Below are 25937 nucleotides of genomic sequence, written 5' to 3' on the forward strand. Positions count from 1 at the left end.
TAAATTAAGACTCCAAGCCCCCTCGGAGCAGAGAGATAGCATGAAGGTAAGGCATTTGCCTTGCATGCAGGTCATTGGTTCAAATCCTAGCATCCCAAATGGTTCCCCAAGCCTGCCAGGAGCGATTTCTGAGCATGGAGCCAGGAGTAACCCCTGGGTGCTGCCAGGTGTGACCCAAAAAACAAACAAAATAAAAAACAACAAAAATAAGACTCCAAACTCCCTACTCCCAGGGAGCTCCTAGTCTGATGGAAGCAGTCTCCTTTCTTCTCTTTGGAGAAACCCCCTATAGTCCCAGCAGCCAGAGTGTGGAGAGCATGGCTGAGAGTCCGGGGGACTGTGGAGTGGGACCAGACGGGCGAGGCTGTGCTGGCCCCGGTTGCTGGGGTGATGGTGGGGGTGTTTACTTTGTGGCCTTCCACACTCTGCAAGTGCTCATTTCCCACCGGGAGGAAAGAGGCTTCTTATTCTTTCCTCCCTCTGATGTCTCTTCTGTGGGCACCAGCTCTTCTGGGTGGATACTCTGCCAGCCTGGCATCCTGGCTGGCTAGACACAGACCCTCCTGGGGTCTCCAGCTGCCATTTTCCCCCCAAAGGGCCTTAGACACGAGGTCTTGAGCCTGTACTTTCATCAGGAAGAGACGGGTGCTTGGACTAACCTTTGTTTCAGAGGAGGAGAATCAGGATCTATAGGAGCCTGCAGGAGTCCAACAGTGGGAGGTGTGCTAATGCTCAGGGGAAGGGGTTCACCTGGATCTGTGGGGATCTCGAGAGTGTCCACAGGATTTGCTGAGTCTTCTAGTATCTATAGTTGGTGTTTTGAGTGGCCAAATATGAGATGTGTACAAGAACCAAGGGTCAAAAGTTTATGTGAGCAGCTATTACACTGGGCACCTCTCCTAAGTGTTAAGGACCATTTTATTGGTTTGGGGATTCAACCAACAGTGCTCAGGGATTACTCCTGGGTTTGGCCTCATAGATCACCACTGGTGTGACTCGGGACCATTTGGGGAGCCGGGGATTGAACTGGAGTTTGTCACGTGCAACCCAAGTGCTTTATTTAGCCCTCTGTACTATCTGTCTGCACCCTTCCCCAAGGGCTCTCTCTAAAATATTTCACTCTCCCACAGCCTACCAGCTGAAAGGAGTGCTCGCTTTGGAATTGGGAGGGAACAAGGGAACAGAGGCAGTTCCTTGAGCGCAGTGATCCAGCCCCACTCTTTGTAGACTAGTGGGGACTCAGGCCCAAAAGTCTTGGTCTCAGAGGGCCAGGGCCCTGTGTTAAGCTGGGGAAGGGAACTGAAGATCTGTTACTGTGAGCCCCATCCCTGCAGAGGGAGGAATGGCTGGCAGGGATTCTGGCATACCAAGGGTTTCCTCCTCCCCTCCTCTTTCTCTCCCTGCCCCAGCCTGCGCTGGCTTCCATCCAGTTTGAGGGTGGGAGAGGAGAGTCCGAACACCCCAACACAGGACCTGAAGGGATCAGAAACTACTGTCTTGGCTTTGGAAAGACCCTTTGAATCAATGCCCCACCTTCACTCACTGGCCAGACCAAGTGTGGGGTCCCCAGACTCTCCGTGTTGCCGCCTGCCAGTGGTGACTTCTCTGCACAGCAAAGGTGTTAAGAGACACAGGCTGGCCGGGCCGGCTCATCAGCTTTGCCTGCTGGGGCATGTCAGCACACGGTGCTGGGAACCAGGCTGTGCCTGCGTGGGGCACCGGGTGGAGAAGAACTGAGGGGGTGGCTGGCCTTGCTCGAGCAGACTGGGCTAGGGGTCAGAGGACCAGGCCTGGGCGGGGTAGGTATGCCCAGGGGCCACATTGCCCACATACCTGGAATGGACCAGACGGACAGGGAATTGGCTGGAATGGTGGAGGTTGGGATGGCTGGGGGGTCCAACTCTGGTGGTGTGTGATGGGGGTATGGACCAGTGAGTGCTTGATCCCTGCCAGGATCGTCCCCAGGGTCAGGCATTGTTTATCACTTCTGGTCTGAAGTTTAGGCTCTAGCAGGAGGCGTGAAGCCGGGCAAAGGAAGGAAAAGCAGGCGAGCTGACCTCGAGGCCCTCTCGGGCACTTCCTGAACCTCACGCCCTGCTGCCTTATCGATTTCCCTCCTTCTCACACCCCTGACCTGGGCCCAGGATGCTTTTCTTCTTTCTCTGTTCTGCAGGCCAGGCAGGCCCCATCCTCCTCAGATTCTCCAGATCACATCACTCCTCTTGTTCGACAACCCCTTGAACCTGGGAGGCCCTTGACCCCTTCTTAAACTCTTTGCTTCTCGAGGAAAGGAGTCCTGAATCCTTGACTCAGGGGTTTTCTGAACAAGTGGGAGGCCTTCCTTTTGTGGAGGTAAAGGCTGCTGTCTTGGGCCAGAGTCTTGAACGTAGGGACCCCAAAAGTTTCAGGAATCAGGGACTCTACTAGAACTACAAGCCCCCTGAGAGGCAGCTTCCTCTTCTTATCCTGTTCTGCGAGGGTCCAAGTGCTGGAGAGATACTTACTTGCCTATGGGAGAGATGAAAAGTTTGTGCCAAGAGATTTGGTCTAGGGGTGACACCCTGTGAGCTGAGACCTGAGTCCATCACTACCCCTCTTTATGCCTCTGTCTCTTCTTCCTCTGAGGCAATGGTGTAAACAGTTATTGGGTGACCAGAGAGATAGTACAGTGAATAAGTATGTAAGTGCCTTACATATGTCTGACCTTGGTTCGACCCTCAGCACTCCTAGGGTTCCCTGAACCCCACCATGAGTGATTCCAGAGCACAAAGTCACGAGTATGCCCTGAGCACTATTGAGTGTGGTCCCAAACCAAACAAAAATGAGCAAAAAATAAGCCAGTCCAGTCCTGTATGGTGAGGGTTAAATGAGGTAAAGTGAAAGTGTCTTCCATAGGAAAGAACCAGGAACTCATTTGGGGACAGGCACTGGAGGGGTGTAGCCCCCAGCCCTGCCACAAGGGCCATCAGGGAAGATTAGGCTGAATGGATTCTGCAAGCTGGTCAAACAGAGGATGGGAGGGCCTGCTTCGTGGGGTGATTCCTGATTTGGGGGGAGGAAGCAGGGCGGGTGGAGGGAGGCTTACTGGGCAGGAAGGCCTGGAATAGAATCTCAGCTACGCCTGGTATTTCCCAGCGCTTGCCCCCTCCCCCACTGCCCAGGGGCCCACCCCACATTCCTTTCCCAGAGGAAATGGGGGGGAGAGGCTCCCCAGACCTTGGAGCTCATGTTCAGACTGTGACAACCTCAAGTGCCCACTTTGCGTGCAGAGGTTGGAGCTGGTGTGCTCTCCGGGCCTTCACTGTCACAGCAAGGTTCCAGGCTGGAAAGGAGAATCCATTCCATGTGGCACACACATACACACACACACACACACACACACACACACACACACACACACACACACACACGTGCGCACGCACACCATAGCCCTGGAACCCTCAGTGGCTCAAGTAGTAACCTGGGACACTGAGGGAGGGAAAATCATTTATTTCCCAAGATCAAGGGGTGGACTTGCAGCGGGAAGAGAGGAAACTGGGCAGTGGGACGGACTGGACAGCCGGTGGCCACGGAGAGAAGGGGAGCGGCGGGGCACTCCTCCTGTAGACACTGGCATGCCTCCGGACATCTTGGTGGCACTTCCGGCCTGACCTCTGCTGAGGGCAAGGGAAGGGCACAGGACAGATTAGGGCAGGCGAGATGCAGACCCAGGACCCTGGGTTAGGGCAGGTGGTGCTGGAGTCACGGTGCTTCCTGCTCCCGTGACTGAGGTCCTTTCCTGCTGCTGCTCCGCCTGAACCTCCTGACTCAGCACTGGTGACTGCTTGGCTCTTTCCGTCTGACTTCCGCCAGGGTGGGGGCCCGAAAAAAGGGGGGTCCAGCTCCTGAAGGGGGGGGGGCCTCACCAGCAGCAAACAGGAAACTGGAGAACAAAACCACTCCCTTCCCCACTCCCCTCACCCCCTCCTCCCTTCCTTCTCCCGCCTTCTCTCCTGCCCACTCCTTGATTTTTTTCTGGGGGGGTCCCCATCCAGCCCCCTCCTCATCTCTTGCTTGATGCCCATATTGGGGACAGGAATTTCTTCTCCTTTTGTCCTTCTGGTGACCACCTTAAAAAAACACCCACCCCTATACTGCTTCCTCCAGGATATCTAGATGGAGTGCAGGGTGGGGTTGCTCCCTACCACCCAGCCTCCCTCCCTCCTGACTGCTGGTTGGGCCAAAAGATGGAGTTTCGAGTCAGGACTGAGAGATAGCTCAACGGACTGGAATGCTTGCTCTGCATGATGGAGACTGGCTTTGGTCCTTTGAGCACTGACCTGGGAGTAGCACCTGAGCATCATTAGGTGTGATGAGAGAGAGAGAGAGAAAGAGAGAGAGAGAGAGAGAGAGAGAGAGAGAGAGAGAGAAAGAGAGAGAGAGAGAGAGAGAAAGAGAGAGAGAGAGAGACAGAGAGAGAGACAGAGAGAGAGACAGAGAGAGAGACAGAGAGAGAGAAGGCACTTGTCTTGCATGTTGGCTGCTAAACTGGGTTCAACCTCTGACACCGCATGTCGTTGTCCCACAGCATTGCCAAAAGTGTTTCCTGAGCACAGAGCCAGGAGTAAGCCCTGAGCACTGAAAGTAAGCAAGCAAACAACTGAAAAATCCTAAAACTGGAGTCAGGGCCTGGGTCTCTGAGACTTGAGTTTCCTCCTCTGAAAATTGGGATAACAGTGGTCGCAGCTCCCTACTAAGTGGCACCCACAATGTTAGGGAACAGTCAAGAAAGCAGGAATAGTGGGCACTGCCAGACCTCTGCAGCTCCACCCGGGAAGGGGCCTGGAACTGGAGTAAGCCAGGAAAGGGAGGAGGCCAGGATCTGCCATCAACACAGGCTTCTGATTTGACTCCCGTTGGGTCAGCCCATAGTCTGTGTGGGCCCATCTGGGTAGTGCTCATGAACAAGGAATCCAGGGGACACGCTTGATTATGAGGGGCCCTGCCAACCTCCCCAATGTTTGGACTTATGTCTCATTCCTTCCTGTGGGGCCATCTGTACCCCTCCCATCTTCCCTGGTGTTTGCGCCAGTCTGTGATAGTGTCTGTCTGTCTGTCTCTCCCTCAGAGCTGGTGTTGGGGACACCAGATCTATAGCATGACCGACACCAGCCACCAGATCTAGCATGGCACTGGGTTTGGAGTTGGAAGAAAAGGAGCATTGAGGTGTAGTGCATAGGCATACATGTGCGAGGCATGAGTGTATGCAGCGTGCACCTGTGTGCAATCGGAAGGGCCCGTGGACACATCAGCTCTGTTGCCAGTGGTGACTGTGAAGAAACTGGTGTGTTCCTAGGGTGCAGTAGGTTTGCAAACGTGTTCTGCAGGGAGGGACCAGCATGCACGGGAAGGAAGATGTCCCAAGTGTGTGTGCATAGAAGGGCCATCCCACACACACACACACACACACGTGTGTGTGTGTGTGTTTGTGTGTTGCGTGGACAGGTGAGGGTGCAAACCGGAGGGCGTGTTCACGGATGAGCGACTTGCCTTGCACGCATGGGCCATGACGCTACGTGTGTGTGTGTGTGTGTGTGTGTGTGTGTGTGTGCGCGCGCGTGTGTGCCTGGGGCGACTGGCTGGCAAGGGGGAGGCGGTGCGCACGTGTGCCCTGCGCAGGATGTGCGGCGGGGCTCCGGGGGCGCTGCGTGGGTGTGTAGGATGGCCTGGGACAGGGGCCGCCCCGGAGGGGGAGGCGTCTGTCCGGCTTCACTCCACTCGCCTGCTCGTCCGGGCTCGGGCGCCTTCAGCCAGGAGGCCCCGGAGGCGCGGAGCCCCACCAGCCGTCCTGCCGTCCTCCGCGCGGGCCATCCGTCCCCTCGGGGCCTCGGGACCCCCGGCCCGCGGCTCCGGGGGGCGATCGGCGACCCCGGGGGCCCCCCTAGCCCTGGGGGCGTCCAGGACGCCACCCGTCGGGCGCCGAGGAGTGGCAGTGGCTCCCCGGGCGGCGCGTCCCGCTCCGGAAACCGGCTCCTGTGCGTACCGCGGTGGCCGGGCCCTGGGACCCCCGCCGGCCTCGGCGCGCGTGGACGGCGCGCGGTGGCGCGTGGAGCGCGCGAGGCCCGGGGACTGGCGCTGGGAACGCGCCGTCGGCGTGGACTGCAGCGCCCCGGAGCCCCGTTGCGTCTGGCTGCCCTGCCGGGGGCACCGCGACCGGCCCCGCGACCATCGCGCACCCGGACCGCGCCTGGCTGGGGTGAGCGCTGGAGCTGGTGCTACGGGGTGGGAGTTCCGGCGGCCAGTCATTGGGGTGGGGGGCAGCCGCGGGCCACCATCCCCACTCGGTGTTGGCTTTCTGAGAGCCCTAGATCTGGAACCCAGGAGTGGGGCGCCAACGAGGAACTAAAGGGAAGGGGAGTGTCAGGAGTTTCCCCCCCTCCGGGGGTGCAGGAAGCCACCGCCTTCAGGGTGGGGACGCTCGCTGGGCCCCTTGCCTGGCACGGAAGGTTAGAGGGACCCTCGATGTTTGGAGCCTTGTTGGGGGCAGCATTGAATCTGGAGAGGACCCTGCGCTGAAGCAGGTGGCTCAAACCTGCCCCCTATCCACAAGAATTTCATGGGGGGGGGGCTCCAAGAAGGGGCTAGGGGGGGGCCGGAGAGATAGCATGGAAGTAGGGCATTTGCCTTGCATGCAGAAGGACGGTGGTTCGAATCCCGGCATCCCATATGGTTCCCCGTGCCTGCCAGGGCTGATTTCTGAGTATAGAACCAGGAGTAGCCCCTGAGCGCTGCCAGGTGTGACCCCAAAACAAAACAAAACAAACAACAACAACAACAACAAAACACCAAAAAAGCAAAAACAAAAACAAAAAAAAGACGGGGCTAGGGACAGCGTCCTGATGTCCGGGATAGACCAGGCTGGTAGGGCATGAGTCACAGTGGGCACTGTGCCCGGGTGGAGGGGACGCTGTGCTCCCCGCCATGTCTGGGGGAGACTCCTGGGTGTCCAACCTGGCCTTGTAAACTCCCACGAATAGATTTATGTCTGATTTTTGGCCTTGGGGGGCCATCTGCACCCCTCACACCTTTCGTGGTGTTTGTGCCACTCTCTGCTAGTCTCTGTCTCTGTCTCTCTTGGTGTGTGTCTCTCTCTCAGTGAGGGCTTGAGCCTTTGGGGGCGTGTGGCCCGTGTCCCCTCAGAGGGCCAGAGTTGGGTCCCCACCCGCTCTCCTCCGTGGGCTCAGCTCAGAGTGCAGGAGAGAGACTCCAGGTGTAGATCAACACGCAGGATTGAGTTTGAATCCCAGAAGGCCCTTTCCACAGGGGGGACCCAGATCGGGCCTTGGATGGGGATCTTGAGGGGCTTCTTGAGTCCAGGCGGTGGCAGCTGTGACAGGGGGATTCCACACGGACATTCCCAGGAGCTGAACTGGGATATGGGAAGGAAGGAGACGGGGGAAGGGAAAGCAGAGATAAGGGAGGGGACAACTGGGGGGCCAGGCAATGCTCTGGGCCTCAGTGGAGGCCTGCTAGGCCTTGGATCACAGATCCAGCCCCCCAGGGAGGAGCACCCGCCTCCTGGGCAGCTGGCAGCTCCAGGCAGGATGTGTTGGGGGGGGGGCGGGGGGCGTGCGGGGACCTGTCCCAGTCACTTCTCATCACTGGGGCAGCTGGTGGCTTAAACCTAATCCAGGACACCAGCAAACAATGGGCGCTGCAAAAAACTTCAGCTCGAGCCCAGCCCCATGATCCGTTCAGGGGGGAGAGATGAAGGAACTGGAAGGGGGCAGTGAAAGGGTCCCTTGGGCCCTTTCTCTCCCTAATCAGCTTCTTGCCAGGCCAGCAGTGAGAGGAAATCCAGGGGATTTCAGACCTCAGAATTCCCAGGCAACTTTCTCCTCAGAGAGAGAGCTCTGGACTCAGAGGGAAAAGTCAGGGCCCAGCCTCAGGGAAAGGAGCCCTGGGTCCTCACTAGACCTCTCAGACCAGAGGCCACAACCCAGCTTTAGTTTGGTCCCCTTGGTGGACAGATAGCTCCCCACTCCATCCGGGTACTTTTCCAGATGGCTGTCATTACAGCCTCCTCCTTCCTTGCCCGCAGCCTGACTCAGTCTCCTGATGTCCCACCTGGTAGTGTCCTTTGGGACTGTGGGGAGGGAGGGAAAGGGGTGGTGCCAAGCTAATGCCGTTATCATCTTTTAAAATATTCTTCTGAGAGTCAGAGAGATAGTACAGCAGCAGTTAAGTCACTTGCTCTTGACCCTGTTTGATCTCCAACACTGCATGTGGTTCCAGATATATGGTTCCCAAACCCTGGTGGGAGTGATCCCTGAGCACAGAGCCAGGAGAGATCCCTGAGCACCACTGGGGGTGGCTCAACACGCCTTCAAAAAACTTCTACAGCTTGAAGCTATTGCCCCCACCCACACACACACCAGGCTAGCATGCTCTCTGTTTCCCTCCTGATCTGTGGTCTTACTCGGGGAGGGTAACCAGATCCCGCATCTTAGTAGCAGGAGAGACATACATGAACATGTTCCAGCTAACAGAGCAGGGAGAAAGAACTGAACATGAAGTGGTACTCACCCTAGAATTGGTGGGAACCCTCCTTCCTTTGGACAGCGGGGCCAGGGGGTAGAGGGGCCTCTTGTCCCCTGAGTGATTTGGACTGGGGGCATCTAACAGGTGAGGTTTGATGTGGCTAGAAGGAGGACACCTGGCATTTCAGAGGGCAGCCCTTTGTCCTGCCTGCCCCGTACACACACTTCCCTGGCACCCCCTGCCCCAAACTCTCCTCCTCTATGGCTGAGCAGGAACTCCAAAAGGAGCCCCTCTTTGGCACTGCCCCTCTCTATCTTTCCCTAGAAGCAGTTCTTTGTCCCCAGCCCCTGTCTGTACTCAAGACACTCCCTGCCCTGTCATCTCCGGGAATCTCAAGTATTCCAGCAGGTTGGCCAGAGGGCGATAGAGTCTCTCCCCGCTTCCCTCGGATTACCCCCCTGTTTCCGGTGAACCAGCTTCACACCACTCAGCTCCACCTCAGGAAGTCCCTTCCGTTGTCTGATGGCCCTCGGTGCACAGCTGTGTCTGTGCATCTGTCTGTGTGTGCTGTGCACGCGACTCTGGGCAGGGCAGGTGGCAGTGTGGGACCACACACACACACACACACACACACACAAATAAATACAACAAAAAACGACAAACTGTGGAGTAGTGGTGCTAGAGGTAAGCCGTCTGCCTTGCAAGCGCTAGCCTAGGACAGACTACGGTTGGATCCCCCAGCATCCCATATGGTCCTCCCAAGCCAGGAGTGATTTCTGAGCATAGAGCCAGGAGTAACCCCTGAGCGCTGCCGGGTATGCCACCAAAACAAAACAAAACAAAAAATAAAGACAAACTATGTAGGCAATACACGGACTTGTATGTGTGTGTATGCACACAGGTGCATGCCGGTATGTGCACAGTGGGAGGTGGGTATGCAGGCTATGTGCGTCGTGTCAGTCAGGACCGTGTGTCTGACCGAGCTCATCCTTGCAGACCTGCTGCAGGCCAGTGCCCTGGACCTAGTCAGAGTGCATGAACTTGGACATGCTGTGGGCAGTTTCTTCCCTGCAGGCAGGTTCTGAGGGCTGGAATGGACAGTCGGGAAAATGGAGACCGCAGAGCCACTCACCAACCCCTATCCCGTCTCCCTGTGCTCCCCCAGCTGCCACTGGGCTCGAGAGATGGGTGCTCCCCCAGGCGGCCCCTCCCGTGGCAGGGGCCCCGGACGCTGCTGCTGCACAAAAGTCCCGAGGATGGCTTCGGCTTCACTCTACGTCACTTCATTGTGTACCCGCCCGACTCAGCTGTACATTGTCGCCTGAAGGTATGGGCCCTACCTGCACCCCTACTGCCCAGTCTTCTTCCTAAGACCCGAGGAAGAGGGACCTGGTCTTGATGGAAGTGCTTTCCCTGTGGGGTGATGTTTATAAACCCTATAAGCCCCCTGAGTTCTCTAGGCTTGGTCTTCTCATAAAGGTCAGGTGGTTCTAGGGTAGAAGGTTTTAGGCAGCCCGGGTATTTCACCCCAGCCCAGATTCGAACTTTGGAAAGTGAAGAACGTTTTTGAAGTGGGGATACCTGGGATGCCCTGTCCACAGACTCCCCCACAGTGAGTTTATTGCCCCTTCTGCTTGAGCTCTTGGGGGCCTGTGCTGCCTCACTCTGGGTGCCTGCTGGGGTGCTCAAGCCATGCTGCTCCCAGCTCTGTGAGTGAGAAAAGTCTTAGGTTGGCCACAGCCTTGGTTTCGCCAGTGTCATAGTGCCATAGTTGGGTTCTCTGTGTCCAGGATGCAGGGCTGCTCAGGTTAGCCTGGGGTCATGGCCTGGGGGCACAAGGGGACATGTGACATGTCCTTCCAACCAGGGCTGGTATCAGCCTGAGCAGCTATTGGAGTCTCTCCCTTGGAGAACCGAGGCATTGGTCTTCTCCATCCCTGTCTGTGTGCCCCTCTCTCTGTGGGCACTCATGGAGGGGCCTCGGGCACTGTACCCTGTGCCACTAAGCAGCTCTCTCACATCCCCTGCATCTGGGCGGAAGTTTTTCTTATGGCTGCAGTTTTGTCTCTCGGTACAAAATGGGGGGGGGTGCCTGCTGGTGTGGGATAGGGGCATAGCCCCACCCCTCAATGCCCAAGGACACAAGATTTCAAGGTCCCTGGATAACCACTTCCTGGAACCTTCTACTTACTCTCTAGGGGTACTGGCAGGGCAAGAACAATGGGTGAGAGGGTGCCCTTTGCCCACCCAGACTGTTAGTCTGTAGATGGATTCCACCTCCTTCTCTGAGCCCACTGGCAGCTTCCATCTGCCCTCAGCAGTGGGCAAGCCATAGCTCTCAGCAGGATCCAGGCCTACCCCAGCCCATCCTTTCCTTCTGGGCTCTCAGAATGCTGCTCCTGGTCCTGCCCCAGTTTCTGACAGTGGCGCTGGACAGACCCCTCATTTCTCCAGTGAAAGAACAAGAGGGCCCACAGGGTCCAAGTCAGATTCCTGAGGTCTTGAGAAATCTTTCCTTGCTTTTATTCTATCTTCCCATCTATTATCCTTCCTTCTGTGCTCCCTGGGGCCATCCTAGAGGCCTCCCTGGGGATCTCTGAGTTCACTTTCAGTTTTGTTTTGGGGTCACGCCCCACTGTGCTCAGGGCATACTGCTGTCTCTGTGCTCAAGGGGTCACTCCTAGTGGGGCTCAGGGGACCCTGTGTGTGGAAAGGAGTGGAGCCCAGGCATGCTGCTTGCAAAGCCTTCACTCAGCCCTTGGATCTGAACCTGGCCCAGGGTTTAGTTTCTCAGCCCTGCACTTCGTTGCTGGAATCTTCTTTCCAGGCTGGATTTTTCACCTTCACCTTCCTGGCTCCCCTTTTCCCCTTCAGATACCCAGTTTTATTTTATGAGGGAGCCACACTCTGCACTTAGGAATCACTCCAGGTGGGTTCTGGGGACTATATGAGTTGCCAGCAATTGAACCTCAGTTGACCACATGCCTATCCACTGTGCTATCGCTCTGGCCCCAAAACAGATCCATTCTTACTTTTATTTCTACATCTTTCCCCCACATTCAGCTGTGCTCAGGGCTTACTCCTAGTTCTGCACTCAGAGATCATTTCTGACAGTGCTTGGGGAAATTACATGGGATGCTAGGGACTGAATCCAGGTTGGCTAAGTGTAAGGCAAGTGCCTTGCCACTGTACCCCAATTTTGACCTAAACCCCAATTTTTTTAAATTGTTATTTTTTAATTTTTTTTAATCACCAGTAATTGCAGAGTTACAAAGTTATTATTGTTTCAGGCGTACAATGTTCCAACACCTATCCCTTCATCAGTGTCTCCAGTTTTCCTCCAGCCCTCCTGATCCTCATCCTGATAATCCCTTTCTCCTGCCCCCAAGCCTGTGCACCCATTTCCTCCTCACACTCCTCTCAGCCCCTCTCAATTTACTCCCCTCCCTTCCCCAGGGACACTAATCAGGCCTCCCCTGCCTTCTCCAGCCAGATAGCCACTGTGTCTCTCTACTGCTATCAGTGCCAGCAGGAGTGGGCCTCCATGCTGGGGACCTCCTCCATCTGCTACCAGGGAAGGGGTCACAGGTCACCCCCACCACTGAACTGGGGGCTTTCAGGTGCTGATGTGTTATGACTGGTCAGTCTAGGGCAGGGCTGTTGGCACAGGCAGCTGAGGTCCCCATGACAACACCCCTCCGGCCCCTCCTGGTGCTGGGCTTCTGGAAAGGAGATAAGAGGAGAGGTGGCTGGGTGAAGGGGGGCTGGAGGGGCCACCCAAGAGGGGCTGGGAGGTGCACTGAGGACCACACCCCTGTCTGTCTCCTGCAGGAGGAAGAGAATGGAGGCCGAGGAGGAGGTAAGCAGCTTGTCTCCCCCTTTATCAAGGGGCTGTGTATGGCTGCTCCCTGCCCACCCCATTGCTCCACCTTTGCTCTTGTGCGTGTGTCCACCCTGGACATCTCTCTCTCCTCTCCTTGCGATTCCTGTTTGTTTCTGTTGGGTTTGTCCTTCCCCTACAAGCATGCAGGTGCCTGAGGTACTACAGGAAATACTGCAGGACTGGGCTATGCCTCAAAATTCCCAAGTCACTTCGAGTGCCCCTTGAGGCACCCAGACTCCCCAGGGTTTAGAGGCAGATCCTTCCTGCTGGCCCCCAGAGGACATTGGCCTCTCACATCTCCATCGCAGAGACCCAAGTGGCGAGTAGCACACTGAGCTAGCACAGGCCCCTTCCCTGTGGGGGACACTGCTGGGCACAGATGTGGGACCATCAAACTGGGGCTCAGGTCTCTGCGTGGGTCCAGAGCACAAGTAGGGGATGGTGTCCAGCTTCAGGTCTTTCTGCATCTCTGCTTGATGTGTATACATGTTTATGTGTGTGCACATGTGTGTTCATGTATGTGTACGCGTGTACATGTGTACCTGCCCCAGCAGATAGTAAGCTCAGGAGGAGCAGAACCATATCTTGAGGTCTGTTTGGTCTCCTATCTGCCCTGTGCTGGCGTGTAGGTATTTAATGAGCCTCTGTGAGTACTGCAGATATTTGTTTTTTATCTGCAGGGGACCCACACCTGCACACCTGGCAGTGCTCAGGAGTTACTCTTTTTTTTTTTTTTTTTTTTTTTTTTTAGTTTTTGGGTCACACCCAGCCATGCTAAGGGGTTACTTCTGGCTCTACAATCAGAAATCGCTCCTGGCAGGCATGGGGAACCATATGGGATGCTGGGCTTTGAACCACCGACCTTCTGAATGCAAGGCAAATACCTTACCTCCATGCTATCTCTCAGGCCCCTAAGAGTTACTCTTTTTTGTTGTTGTTTTGTTGTTTTGTTTTTGGGCCACATCTGGTGATGCTTAGGGGTTACTCCTGGCTATGTGCTCAGAAATCGAACGCAGGGCTGGGCATCGAATGCAGGTCCATCCTGGGTCACCTGTGTGCAGTGCAAATGCCCTACCTCTGTGCTATTGCTCTAGCCCCAAGGAGTTACTCTTTTTTTGAGTGAGTGTGTGTGTTTGTTTCTTTCTGTTTTGTTTTTGGGCTACACCGAGTGGCGCTCAGGGGTTACTCCTGGCTTTTTGCTCAGAAATCGCTCATGGCAGACTTGGGAGACCATATGGGATGCTGGGAATTGAACCACTGTCTGTCCTGAGTTGGTTGAGTGCAAGGTGAATGCCCTACTGCTGTGTTATTGCTCCAGCCCTAGGAGTTACTTTTGACTCTATACTCAGGAATCACTTTTTTTGTTTTGTTTTGTTTTTTTGTTTTTGGATCACACCCAGCAGTGCTCAGGGGTTACTCCTGGTTCTACGCTCAGAAATCACTTCTGGCAGGCTCGTGGGACCATATGGGATGCCAGGATTTGAACCACTGACCTTCTGCATGCAAGGCAAACACCTAACCTCCATGCTATTTCTCCAGCCCCTCAGGAATGCCTCTTGCTGGTGCAGGATCATATGAAAATTGTCTAGTGCAAGGCAAAAGTCCTACCCACTGTGCTATGGCTCTGGCCTTCTCCCTGTAGGCTTTTTACTTAACTTTGTGGCTCTGGGGAGTGAATCCAGGGCTTCTTACACTTTATGGTCAAAAGTGGACCTGCTCTGCCACTAGCCCCTTCCTGGAGATTTTGGCCGAAGGGTGTTGTTATTTGTTTTGTTTTGTTTTGTTTTGTCTTTTGGGGCCACACCCGGCAGAGCTTAGGGGTTACTCCTGGCTCTTCGCTCAGAAATTGCTCCTGGCAGACTCAGGGGACCATATGGGATGCCCGGAACCAAACCCAGGTTTATCCCAGGTGGGTCGTTTGCAAAGCAAATGCCCCACTGCTGTGCTGTCTCTTTGGCCCCCTATTGTTTTTGTGAAACAGTTTCTATTGAAACTTATTTAGAAAGATGTGAGAGGAGAAAAAGGGAGAAGTACATGTTTGAGAGAGAACACAGGTTTCTCCAGAGTGGAAATAGGCCAGCAAAGAGACATAGAAAAAAAAGCATTCGAGATCAATATTCAAGGAAGAATGCAGACTTGAAGAGAAAGCTGGATTGGTTGGCTTTTGTTTTTGTTTCGCTTTTGTGCCACACCCTGCAGTCTCAGGGGTTACTCCTGGCTCTGCACTCAGAAATCACTCCTGGCAGTGCTCAGGGACCTAGGGGATGTTATGGATCAACCCCAATCTGGTCTCTTGCAAGGCAAGTGCCTTATCTACTGTACTATCTGTCTGGCCCCTTGTCCTGAAGGCTTTAATTTTCCTGGGGAAGTACCTTGTTGAATTCTGGGCCTCTGGCATCCTGTGGGCGTCTGTGTCTGTGTCAGATCATTTTGAGTGTGTGTCCTATCTGTGGGTGCATCTTAGATCACCTGTCCCCTGTCCCCCAGGACCCTCCCCTCGGCATCGCCTGGAGCCCATGGACACCATCTTTGTCAAGAATGTGAAGGAAGACGGGCCAGCCCATAGGGCAGGGCTGCGCACAGGTGAGTGAGGCAGCCCCTGGGATCTTCTTTCTCCCTGGGGACACCAGATTCAGGGATTGGAGGCTCCTGTCCCCACACTGCCACCCTGAGTGGGGTTCTGAGCCCCCTACCCTACTCACACATGGCCCCATGTTGGCAGGAGACCGGCTGGTGAAGGTGAATGGGGAGCGTGTCATTGGGAAGACTTACTCCCAGGTCATAGCCCTGATCCAGAACAGGTGAGTACCCCACTTCCCAGTGCCTTACCCTCACCCTTGGCCCAATCAGCCCCTGGGGCCATGAAGGTGTGGATGGGGACATTGGCGACTTGGAAATCACTTTGTCACTGGAACTGACTACTGCCCTGTGTCCACAGCGATGACACCCTGGAACTCTCCATCATGCCAAAAGATGAGGACGTTCTCCAGCTGGTGAGTCCTTTTGCTACTTATGGGGGGGCACAGGGCACAGCTTTCTCCTTGGGCAGAGGAGAGAGGGTAGGGGCAGTGCCAGCCTGGCATTGCCCAATTAGGGAAACCGGGCCTGTCCCGGGGTGGGGACTGGCAGTTGCTTCATTCAGGGCTGCCCTGGGCTGGGCCAGGGGGAAATGTCAGCCTGCACTGGTGGGATTCCTGCCTCTGAGCCTCTGAGGGTGGCCTGGCGGGCCCGGCCAGACTGGCACGTTCTTGTCTGTTCCTGGGAGACACCTATTCCGTGTCCCCTCCCGCCCTGGCCCCGAGCACACCTCCTGTAGATGTGGCAGTACACACACATGCTCACTCATAGACATGCTCACACACGCCATTGCTGTGTGCTTCTGATCATGCAGCACATGCAGCACATACGAGCACAGTCGGGGCACATGGATCCACATTTTACCCATCATTCACAAATACTCACACTGCCATGGGCATGCATGTGCCACCCAGACACCACCCCGGATTCGGGCCAACCCCACACCTGCCATCGCACAGACTCCCAGAACACAGTGCGCCACAAACGCCACATCATCCCTGCTCACACCCCTGCATCTCTGCACCTAACCTCAGAGTTTTCTGATGCCCTGCCCCAAAGGGACACCACGGACACCCCCAAACATGGCAACAGCTCTTATACCACATTACGGAGACCAACAGTCACCAATTCGGGGGTGCAGTCCCACCCCCACCCCCACCCACCACCCACCCCCCCGCATGCCCCCTCAGTGCTCCCACACACATCCACTTACAGTCTCTACGGCTCTCCCAGAGCCGGGACAGTGCCCTGTGACCAGTGCCCTGGTCTCACCATCCCAGCAGATGGCAGTAGTGGGATACCTAAGGTCACTGCCCCCCAGGGGAGGGCTGAGGGCCCAGCCCGCTGGCCCCAGATACCAGGCTGGCTTCTTCTGCCTGGATGTATTCTGCTAATCACTGTAACCACAGGCCCGAGCTAGGCCCTGCCCCAGAAACCTGACCTCAATTGTCCCCTCATCCTCAATGGGGAGAAGGAGCACAGAACGGGGGGGCGGGGGGGGGGACAGACAAAACTGTGCTGCCTCCCCCTGCCCAGACCCCATCCCTCCTGCGGGGGGCCAAACAACTTAAGGGAGGGGCCGACTGGGTGGGATCTCAGGGACCCCCCACTCTCTCCAGTAAAAATGATACGGGTGGGAACAGCAACAACGAGCTGTCCAGGCTGGGGTCAGCAGGTAGCCCCAGAGGTCAGCATCTGCGGCCCTCCTCGGGCTCCCCATCCCAGCCGGCTCGAGGGTGGGGCCCAGGCATTCCTGTGGTTGGGAGCCAAGGCCGGAGGCCAATAGGGCCGCGGCAGCTGCTGACGCCACCGCCGACGCGGCGAGGCCCCTCCACACCCTCCTCGCCTCCCTCCTCCTCCGGCCAGCCTCCAGCCAGCTTGTGGGGGCCCCCCCGGACGCCGCCTCACCTCGGAGGGCAGAGTGAGGAGGGACAGAGGGCAGAGTAGGGGAGACAGAGATTCAGATCTGGCTGCAGTGGGTGGCTGGGGGCGGGTGGAGGCGGGCCGGGATGCTGCTGCTGTGATGTGGAGTCGGAGCGGCAGGATGGCAGGAGGGAGAGGTACGTGGGTGACTGTGACCCCAGGAAGCTGGGCACGGGACTGAAGGGGCAGAGCCCGTGGGGTGTGGCTCTGCGCGTGATGGGGGCTCCCAGGAAGGAGCTGTAGTAACTCTCCTATGGGTCTCATTGTGCTTGGTTGTGTGTGTATCTGGGTGTGTATTTTGCTGTCTCCTGATGGGTGGTGTGTGTGTGTGTTTGCTTTTACTCGACAACCTTTTGAGACTGAGCTCTGAGATGGTCCCCATCCCCAGACAATCTGAATCCCTGCCCAGGCTGGGCCAGGCTGGGGCCCACAAGCCGCTGTCCCCAGGGGCTACCTCCTTTTTCAGCCAGGCCTGGGCACCAGCTCTGTCACTCCTCAGCAATGCAGCGTCAGCTTCGGTGCCCAGTGCCAAATTCCAGGCCCCTGGTGGCAGAAGGTGGCCGAGGTCTCTCTGTCTGCTTGCCCCTCCTCCAGCCCACTCAGAGGCCAGGAGGTGGCAAGTGTCTCAGCCCGAGGTCTAGGGCCTAGATGCCCCCTGCCCTGGAGATGGGGCGCAGTGAGGCTCTCCCAGCCTCCAGCCCACCCCTCCCTGGACACACCCCTTCGCCTATTTCCGGCCACCCTGACTGTCATGTGGTGTGTCCCTGCTCTGCCTGAGGGGCTCTGGGTGTCATTGGGCAGCAGAAGCTTGAATGATTGCCCCCCCCCCCTCCAGAGCAGATGTTGGAATGTTTGTGGCCCAAAACGGTCCCTGTCATAAGCCTCGTCGGAATTCTGGCTCTTTTCCTGGTGTGCATGTGTGTCCTTCCTTTGTCCCCCCTACCCACCCTACTTAGGCTCCTCTTTGGAGCCTCCCCTTCCCTCCTGCTGACTCAGGACTCCCCCTGCTTGATCCTCCACCTCAGTACCTCCTTCTGGGGTGCTGACCCCCGGCCCTCCCCTGTGGGGCCTTCTGGTTCAGCTCACCTGCTTCTGTCCCTGCTAGGCTTATTCTCAGGATGCCTATCTGAAGGGGAACCAACCTTATTCCGGAGAGGCCCGCAGCATTCCAGAGCCGCCCCCCATCTGCTACCCCCGCAAGACCTACGCACCGCCAGCCCGGGTCCCCACCTGGGCCACTATGGTGTCTGAGCCCTTCTCAGCACTGCCCAGCGACCCCCGGAGTCCTGCCACCTGGAGTGACCCCGGAGCCTGCGTGGTGCCCGCTGCCTGCCCATACCTGGACACCTCTTCCTCGGGCATGAGCCAGCCCGGCCCCCAGCCCTGGTGCCTTCCCCCGCCTGCCCACCGAGTCCCGGACGCCCCGTGCCTTCCCAGAGCCTGGCAGCCGGGCACCCCCCAGCAGACTGGAGTGCCAGCAGGCCTTGTCACACTGGCTGTCAAACCAGGTCCCCCGCAGGGCGGGGGAGAGAAGGTGGCCTGCCATGCCGCCCCGTGCCCGAAGCGCCTCCCAGGACCGCTTGGAGGAGGTCACGGCCCCCCGCCCGTGGCCCTGCTCCACCTCACAAGGTGCCCTGAGCCAGCTGGGCCAGGAGGGTTGGCACCGGGCTCGCTCGGATGACTACTTAAGTCGAGCCACCCGTTCGGCCGAGGCCCTGGGGCCAGGGGCGCTGGTGTCACCCCGCTTTGAACGTTGTGGCTGGGCTTCCCAGCATCCGTCCGCCCGCACCATGGCCTGCCCATCCAGAGACCAGCCTGGGCCCCCAGGCCCCAGCCCCACCTGGACTGCAGGGCCTAGACGACATGGGGTACGTGGTGGTACAGAAGCTACAGCCCGTCGTTCCAGCGCCGGACGGGCCTCCTGCACGCACTCTCCTTCCGGGACTCACCCTTTGGAGGTCTGCCCACCTTCAACTTGGCCCAGTCCTCTGCCCCGCTCCCACCTGAAGCCGCTGAGCCACCCCGTGGGGTCCGGCCAGAACCCAGCACCCGGACTCTGGATCCGCCGCCTGAGGAACGCCGGGACGAGGTGGTCCTGAGGCAGAAGCCACCAACGGGCCGCAACAAGGCTCCCCTGCCCCCCGCGAGGCGGATGCACCTCGGACCCACAGAGGAGGCGTCTGAGCCAGAAACCAGTGGACGCGGGGGAGCACCTAAGCAGGAAGGTGGCGCCTTTGGCTACCACAGAAGATTCCCTGGCTTCCATCCCCTTCATCGGTGAGTGTCTTGGGGAACGTGGGAATCCTGGGGGCCCCACCCCTCGGCAGCTCTGGGTGAAACTCTATATTGGGTGCTGACAGACCCACCTGTTTGTCCATCCATCTGTCCATCCAACCTGCCTTTAACCCACCCTTTACTAACCCTTCAAGCTCTCCTTGCTTTCATCCTTCCTTTTTTCCTGCTTCCTTCATTTCTTTATTTCTTTCTTTCTTTCTTTCTTTCTTTCTTTCTTTCTTTCTTTCTTTCTTTCTTTCTTTCTTTCTTTCTTTCTTTCTTTCTTTCTTTCTTTCTCTTTCTTTCTTTCTTTCTTTCTTTCTCTTTCTTTCTTTCTTTCTTTCTCTCTCTCTCTCTCTCTCTTTCTTTCTTTCTTTCTTTCTTTCTTTCTCTCTCTCTCTCTCTCTCTCTCTCTCTGTCTTTCTGTCTTTCTTTGTTTCTTTCTTTCTTTCTTTCTTTCTTTCTTTCTTTCTTTCTTTCTTTCTTTCTTTCTTTCTTTCTTTCTTTCTTTCTTTCTTTCTTTCAATTTTTTGGGCCACACCCGGCGATGCTCAGGGGTTACTCCTGGCTGCCTGCTCAGAAATAGCTCCTGGCAGGCACAGGGGACCATATGGGACACCGGGATTCGAACCAACCACCTTTGGTCCTGGATTGGCTGCTTGCAAGGCAAACGCCGCTGTGCTATCTCTCCGGGCCCTTTTCTTTCTTTCTTTCTTTCTTTCTTTCTTTCTTTCTTTCTTTCTTTCTTTCTTTCTTTCTTTCTTTCTTTCTTTCTTTCTTTCTTTCTTTCTTCTCTTTCTCTTTCTCTCTTTCTCTTTCTCTCTTTCTCTCTCTTTCTTTCTCTTTCTCCTTCCTTCCTTCCTTCCTTCCTTCCTTCCTTCCTTCCTTCCTTCCTTCCTTCCTTCCTTTCTTTCTTTCTTTCTTTCTTTCTTTCTTTCTTTCTTTCTTTCTTTCTTTCTTTTCTTCCTTTCTTTCTTTTTGTGGGGCACTACCAGCAGTGCTCAGGGCTTACTCCTGGCTCTGTGTTCAAGTATCACTCTGTGATATAGAGTGCAGGGGATCGAACCTGGATTGGTTGCATGCAAAGACAACACTGTACTCTCTCTCCAGCCCCCTTTATTGGGGAGTGTCATACATAGTTGTATTCAGGGAAACAGATGTTGCTATGGACCTGGGCCTCCAGCCTGTAAAACATGCATTTGACAAATTGAGCTATCTCTGGCCTCTTTCTTTTTTTTTTTTTTTGTTCTTTCCATTTTTCCTTCAATTACTCCATCCTTCCTCCCTCCCTTCTTTTCTTCCCCTTCCTCTCTCCCTCCCTTCCTTTTTTTCCTTCCTTTCTTCCTTCCGTTTCTCCTCCCTGCCTCCCTCCTTCCCTTCTTTCTCCCTCACTCCCTCTCTCATCTTTCTCTTCCCTCCTTCCTTCCTTTTTCTCTCCTGCCACCCTGCTGTTCTTTTCATGTTCATCCTTTTGTTCTTCCATTTACTCTGGATTCCCTCATCCAGCTGGTGTTTGTGCCAGATGCAGCTAGTCCAGGCTCTCTCAGAGGGTGTGGTCCTTGGGTGGGGTTTGAAGGTGGGGGGTGGTAGAAGCAACAGGGTGCTCTATTGGGCGATGGAAAGCAAGAAGACTATCCTGGAGTGAGAATGTCTCCACTGAGACTTGGAGGCTAAGAAGGACTTAGAAGGGTAACTGAGCGAAGGTTTAGGAGCAGAAGAGAACGTGCAGAGCTAGATGAAAGAGAGGCAGAGTGATCTTTCTACTCTGGGGGGACTGGTTACCCTAAGAGTAGAAGCAAGATTGAGGACTGGCTATCTTTAGAATAGACATAAAAAAGGGGGGAAAGTAGAGGAGCCCTGTGATCCCAGGTTTTCTGCCTTGGTGGTAGTGGGACTTCACCCACCATTGGGGATGAGAAAGTGAGGCAGAAAATGGGTCAGGGCTGGTGGGGGACCTTTTGGAAACGGCAGGGTAACCAGGCAGGATCCTGGGGCTGGAGAGAAAGTCCCAGATATTGGGGAGCGATAATACAACGGGTAAAGCACTTGCTTTGCATGCAGTCGCCATGGGTTCGATCCTTGGCATCTCATAGAGTCCCCCAGAGCATCACCAGGAGTAATTCCTGAACATGAGCCAGGAGTAAGCCTGGGCACCATCAGGTATGGCTCAGAAGGAAGGAAGGAAGGAAGGAAGGAAGGAAGGAAGGAAGGAAGGAAGGAAGGAAGGAAGGAAGGAAGGAAGGAAGGAAGGAAGGGCCCATCAGGTATGGCTCAGAAGGAAGGAAGGAAGGAAGGAAGGAAGGAAGGAAGGAAGGAAGGAAGGAAGGAAGGAAGGAAGGAAGGAAGGGCCAGAGTGGTAGAGCAGCGGTAGGGTGTTTGTCTTGCACATGGCTGACCTAGGATGGACCTCGGTTTGATCCCCCAGCTTCCCATATAGTCCCCCAAACCAGGAGCGATTTCTGAGTGCATAGCCAGGAGTAATCCCTGAGCATCACCATTGGGTGTGGCAAAAAAAAAACAGAAAAAAAAGAGAGAGAAGAAAGAAAGGAGGGAGGAAGAAAAAAGAAAGAAAGAGAAAAAGAAGAAAGAAAGAAGAAAGAAAAGAAAGAAAGAGGAAGGGAGGGGAGGGGCCGGAGAGATAGCATGGAGGTAGGGCGTTTGTTTTGCAAGCAAAAGGATGGTGGTTTGAATCCCGGCATCCCATATGGTCCCCCGAGCCTGCCAGGAGCGATTTCTGAGCATAGAGCCAGGAGTAACCCCTGAGGACTGCCAGGTGTGACCCAAAAAACGAGAGAGAGAGAGAGGGGGGGGGGAGGGGAGAGAGGACAGGAAGGTGGTGCTAGAGGTAAGGTGTCTACCTTGCAAGCGCTAACGTAGGACGGACTGCGGTTCAATCCCCCGGCGTCCCATGTGGTCCCCCCAAGCCAGGGGCGATTTCTGAGCACATAGCCAGGAGTAACCCTTGAGCGTCAAACGGGTGTGGCCCAAAAACCAAAAAAAAAAAAAAAAAGAAAAAGAAAAAGAAAACGAAAGAGCGGGAGGAAGCCAGGGAGACAGAAAAAAGAATGAATGAATGAATGAAAGTGGAAGGAAGAAGAAAGAAAAAGAGAGAGAGAGAGAAAGAAAGAAAGAAAGAAAGAAAGAAAGAAAGAAAGAAAGAAAGAAAGAAAGAAAGAAAGAAAGAAAGAAAGAAGGAAGGAAGGAAGGAAGGAAGGAAGGAAGGAAGGAAGGAAGGAAGAAAGAAAGAAAGAAAGGAGGGAGAGAGAGAAAGAGAGAGAGAAAGAAAGAAAGGAAGGAAGGAAGGAAGGAAGGAAGGAAGGAAGGAAGGAAGGAAGGAAAGAAGGAAAGAAAGAAAGAACGAACGAATGAAAAAGAAGAAAGAAAGAAAGAAAGAAGAAAGAAAGAAAGAAAGAAGAAAGAGAAAGAAAAGAAAGAAAGAAAGAAAGAAAGAAAAAGAAAGAAAGAAAAGAAAGAAAGAAAGAAGAGAAGAAGAAAGAAAGAAAGAAAGAAAGAAAGAAAGAAAGAAAGAAAGAAAGAAAGAAAGAAAGAAAGAAAGAAAGAAAGAGAAAGAAGGAAGGAGAAGGAAGGAAGGAAGAAAGAAAGAAAGAAGAGAAGAGAGAGAGAAGAAAGAGAAAGAAAGAAAGAAAGAAAGAAAGAAAGAAAGAAGAAGAAAGAAAGAAAGAAGAGAAGAAAGAAGAAAGAAAGAAAGAAAGAAAGAAAGAAGAAAGAAAGAAAGAAAGAAAGAAAGAAAGAAAGGAAAGAAAGAAAGAAAGAAAGAAAGAAAGAAGAAAAAAAAGAAAGAAAGAAAAAAAAAAAAGAAAAAAGAAAGAAAGAGAGTAAGTCTCAGATTCAGTCATGAGCTGCAGTGCCTAGAGTGAGAATATGAGGGCCCCAGGGATGCTATAGAGTGGGTCCCTGAGTGGACAGACACAACCCTGCATGTAGTCGGTGCCCTCTGGAGACAGTGCCAGTCTGTCAGGAAGCTCCATACCCAAGACTTGGCTCTGCCATTTGGACAGTGGGTCCTGGAAGCCTTGAGGTACAATCTGGGCCCAGGAAGGGTGGAACCGAGGCCAGCAAGGTTAGGGGGCCATGGACAAGGGCTCTGCTTTCTGCCGCCTTCAACCCCACTCGCTCCGCTTGTGCAGACGAACCCACCAGTCCCAGCATTGACCTGCAGGCCAAGCACGTACCCGCCCTCCGCTGTGGTCTCCAGTGCCATGAACTCGGCTCCCGCCCTGGGCACCAGCCCGACCTCCCCGACCTTCACCTTTGCCCTCGAGCCGCCATTTACTCCCAGGACTGCAGTGAGTGCTGCTTGCATCCCAGTCCCCCTTGCTGCTGGGCACTCCTGGGCTCTATTGAGGGCTGCTGCTTGACTGCTTTCTGCTCCTTCCGGGGTACCCTGGGGAGATCCAGATCCTGGACCGCCACCCCCCTCACTGACTGGGGCCCCCCACTGGTGGTTTTGCAGGCAGCATCAAAGCTGGCCCGTCGTTCCTCCTACCTGCTGGCCATCACCACAGAGCGTTCCAGATCCTGTGATGATGGACTCAACACCTTCCGTGACGAGGGCCGGCCTCTGCGGTAAGGCTCTCTCTCTCTCTCTCTCTCTTTTGTTTTGTTGCTGTGGGTATCCCCTGACCAACTTCACACCTGGAATGGGCGGGAAGAGGAATCTGCTTGTGGGGAAAGAGGGGATAAGAAGGAGAGTTAGAGACAGAAGGGAGACTCAGCCAAAGGAAGCAGCAAGGAGAACCAGCAGAGAGAATCAGACACCACCCTTTAATCTTCAGACCCGCCAGGCCGTAGGGCTACAGGGGCCAAGCCGAGCTGAGAGAAGGCCTCACCATCCCCCTAATAACACTAGGACTCTTTCATTTATATTTAAAAAATAGTTTGGATTTTTTTGTTTGTTCATCTTTGAGGTCACCTCCTGGCTCGAGGCTCAGGAATCACTCCTGTATGTGTTCAGGGATCATATGGGATGCTAGGGATCTAATCTAGGTTGTTTGTGTGCAAGGAAGTGCCCCTCGTGCTGTGCTATCCCTGTGGATCCTCTTTTTTTTTGTTGTTTATTTGGTGGGGGGGGGGCTGCACCTGGTATACTCATGGGCTACTTCTGGCTCTGCGCTTAGGAGAATCACTCCTGGCAGTGTTTGGGGGGACTATATGGGATGCCGGATATTGAACTCGGGTTAGCCATGTGCAAGGCAAACATTTCCTCTTTTTTTGACAGGAGTTGGGGGTTCCCAAGTAGAGTATAGGGGTTATTACAGATGGTTCTCCATACCAGCCTGAGCAGTTTCAGCACTTGAGCTGGGTACTGTGATGCTGCTCAGACCCAGCAGTGTGTGGGCCACCTGGGCTACACCCCTGCATTGCTTCAGGAGCTTGGGAGTTGGGGTCAAACTCAAGCCTTAATGCAAGACATGGTTTAAAACTATCTCTCTAGTCTCTGTGAGGCTTCTCTCCCTCAGAAAGCTTCTGAGGGCCAGAGGGCCAGTACCAAGGTTAAGGTGCTTGCCTTGCATACAGCTGACCTGGGTTTGAGCCCCCCATACTGCACATGGTCCCCTGAGCCATGCCAGCAGTGAGTAGCAGCTCAGAGCTAGGAAACAGCCCTGATAATGTCTGGGTGTGGCCCCAACTCTGAATAAAAGGAGGCTCCTGGGGCCGGAGAGATAGCACAGCGGTAAAGCATTTGCCCTCGCAAGCAGCCAGCCCAGGACAGATGGTGGTTTGAATCCTGGCATCCCCATATGCTCCCCCCCATGCCTGCCAAGAGAGATTTCTGAGTGCAGAGGCAGAAGTAACCCCTGAGCACCACCAGATATGGCCCAAACCAAACAAACAAACAAACAAACAAATAGAAAAAACAAAGTTAAGCATCATGAATAAACATTTGTAATGTGTCATGTGATTAAAATTATACTTTAATTTAAAAAAATAAATAAGGGGCCAGAGAGATAGCATGGAGGTAGTGCATTTGCCTTGCATGCAGAAGGACGGTGGTTTAGATCACGGCATCCCATATGGTCCCCCCGAGCCTGCCAGGACGCGATTTCTGAGCACCCAGAGTGCTGAAAGGTGTGCTCCCAAAAAACCAAAAACCAAACAACACAATAAATAACTAACTACAAGGAAGGCTCCTGAGCCTGGGGGGTATAGTGATGGGAAGATACGCAGGGGTAGAATTCAAATGTGAGTCCTCTATGTGTGTCTCTTAGCCTCACCTTGTGTCCTCTCCCCAGGCGCCTCCCAAACCGAAGTGCCCAGCTCTGGCGGATGCTTCGAAGCTTCTTCACTGATGGGGTGAGTGGCAAGTGTGTTTTGTGAACAAGGGGCGCCTCAGTCTTAGAGCAGAGGCATAGCAGATGGTTCTAGGCTGTTTCAAACTCTCCTTCCTCTCTCAACCACTCACTCATTTGCCCCATCTGAGGCCAATGTACTATTGCTGGCCCATGTACTCAACTGTCCCATGTACTCAGCCATACCATGTATTCATGGGCCCCATGTAATCACTAATGTACTATTCCATGTACTCACACGCTCCCGTGTACTCATGGCTAGATACTCACACTGTTCTGTGCACTAATGGCTTGTGTATCTCATGACTTATGTATTCACACTATTCCATGGCACCTGTGATTTACACCGGCTCTATTTATTCATGCCTCCTGAGAACGGCCACTTTCTATCACACACTCACCTCTTTGGCCACTTCACCTTGTCCTCTGCACCCCACAGACCTCCACTC

At 54.7% G+C, this 25937-nt stretch overlaps 1 protein-coding gene across 1 annotated transcript in view; it reads left to right on the plus strand.

Annotated features, from left to right (window-relative positions):
* The window catches only part of ARHGAP23 (Rho GTPase activating protein 23), an 84791-nt gene that overhangs the window by 21529 nt on the left and 37325 nt on the right, over nt 1-25937 (plus strand). The window contains exons 2-6 of the mRNA XM_049778867.1: nt 9686-9847; nt 12352-12379; nt 14891-14986; nt 15126-15204; nt 15342-15396. Of these exons, the coding sequence (XP_049634824.1) occupies nt 9686-9847; nt 12352-12379; nt 14891-14986; nt 15126-15204; nt 15342-15396 (420 nt within the window). The remainder of the gene's footprint in view (nt 1-9685; nt 9848-12351; nt 12380-14890; nt 14987-15125; nt 15205-15341; nt 15397-25937) is intronic.

This window comes from Suncus etruscus, chromosome 1, assembly GCF_024139225.1.
Source record: "Suncus etruscus isolate mSunEtr1 chromosome 1, mSunEtr1.pri.cur, whole genome shotgun sequence".
NCBI classification, from domain to species: Eukaryota; Metazoa; Chordata; class Mammalia; order Eulipotyphla; family Soricidae; genus Suncus; species Suncus etruscus.